The 1,238-nt window shown below is 36.9% G+C and overlaps 1 protein-coding gene across 1 annotated transcript in view; it reads left to right on the forward strand.

Moving 5' to 3' along the window:
• The window catches only part of MASTL (microtubule associated serine/threonine kinase like), a 35,167-nt gene extending 34,212 nt beyond the window's left edge, over positions 1-955 (forward strand). Inside the window, exon 12 of the mRNA XM_007452586.1 lies at positions 404-955. Coding sequence (XP_007452648.1) covers positions 404-561 — 158 coding nt within the window. The 3' untranslated portion in view covers positions 562-955. The remainder of the gene's footprint in view (positions 1-403) is intronic.
• The last annotated feature ends 283 nt before the right edge of the window (positions 956-1,238 follow it).

Genomic DNA, 1,238 nt, shown 5'->3' on the forward strand with positions numbered 1-1,238 from the left:
TGCTGAGGATCAGAGATCAAAGCAGGCAGCAAGGAATTGGAATGAGAAGTGGGGCATTAATCATGGAAGATTAGGATTAGTGGTGTGGAAGCCGTGTCGGGGAACAGGAAGTAGGCCAGGCTGTCTTCTCTCATCGAGTCAGGGATTCTGAGAGAAGATGCAGGCAGTGAGAAAGATAAGCTTCTGTTAAGGCACCTGTCCTATGCCAAGTGACATTACAGAATGACACTGTGTGCTGTTGGGAAGTATGTGGTTGAAGAAAGAGACATGTTTTTAAAATGTCTGTGAAACAGACATAGTAAACCAGGGCAAGCTACATGTGAGACAGTCTCTCTTTAATTCCTGTAAAATAGGACTTTGGTAATGGTGTCATAATATTGCTTTGTTTGATATTTTTCCTAAGAGTTGAAACACCATCCTCTCTTCAGTGATGTGGACTGGGAAAATCTACAGCATCAAACGATGCCTTTCATACCCAAGCCAGACAATGAAACTGATACATCTTATTTTGAAGCCAGGAATAATGCCCAGCACCTGACAGTATCTGGATTTAGCCTATAGCACATAAATTTTCCCTTTAATCTAACCTTGCCTTATAGAATATGCTAGCATAATTACATACGCCTTAATACTAGATTGATCTAAGGGGAGAAAAATCATTATTTTACCCGGATCAATGAGCTTTTCATGTATGTTACAGCTTCCACAGCATTAAAAGGCTATCAAGAACATAATCAGTAATTTGTCTTAATCTCAGAATTGTACATAGATCTTCAAAGCTTTTTTCAACTTATTTATTTTGTTAGTGCACTTTATGAAAATTAATGCTTCAGTAAAACTAGAAACATGACCACTTTAGAGAAAGAGTGAACCTCGAGCTTGATTTTCTTTCTCATCTGTTCATTTCAGTCCACCATTCAGTTTGATGTTAATATGACAAAAACATCATACAGTTTTATTTTAGTGTAATTTATCTGTACCTGATTGCCTGCAAAAGCCAATCATTTAAGGCTATAACTGTGACTTCAAAAATGCAGTTGGAAAATTCCTTCATTCAGTAATATAACTCCTTTCAGGAATGAGGAATAAACAAAAGGACGAGGGTTTTGGCTTATTTTGCTATGAATACAGTTTTGCTGCCTTGACTGCTTCTGGTGCTTTTTCTACAATACATATGTATTTAAAATAGTACTGGAGAGCTTAGGTGAGATATACTGTAGCAATTTTAACAAAAAATG

The sequence above is a fragment of the Lipotes vexillifer genome, unplaced genomic scaffold, assembly GCF_000442215.2.
Source record: "Lipotes vexillifer unplaced genomic scaffold, Lipotes_vexillifer_v1.1 scaffold628, whole genome shotgun sequence".
Classification (NCBI taxonomy): Eukaryota; Metazoa; Chordata; class Mammalia; order Artiodactyla; family Lipotidae; genus Lipotes; species Lipotes vexillifer.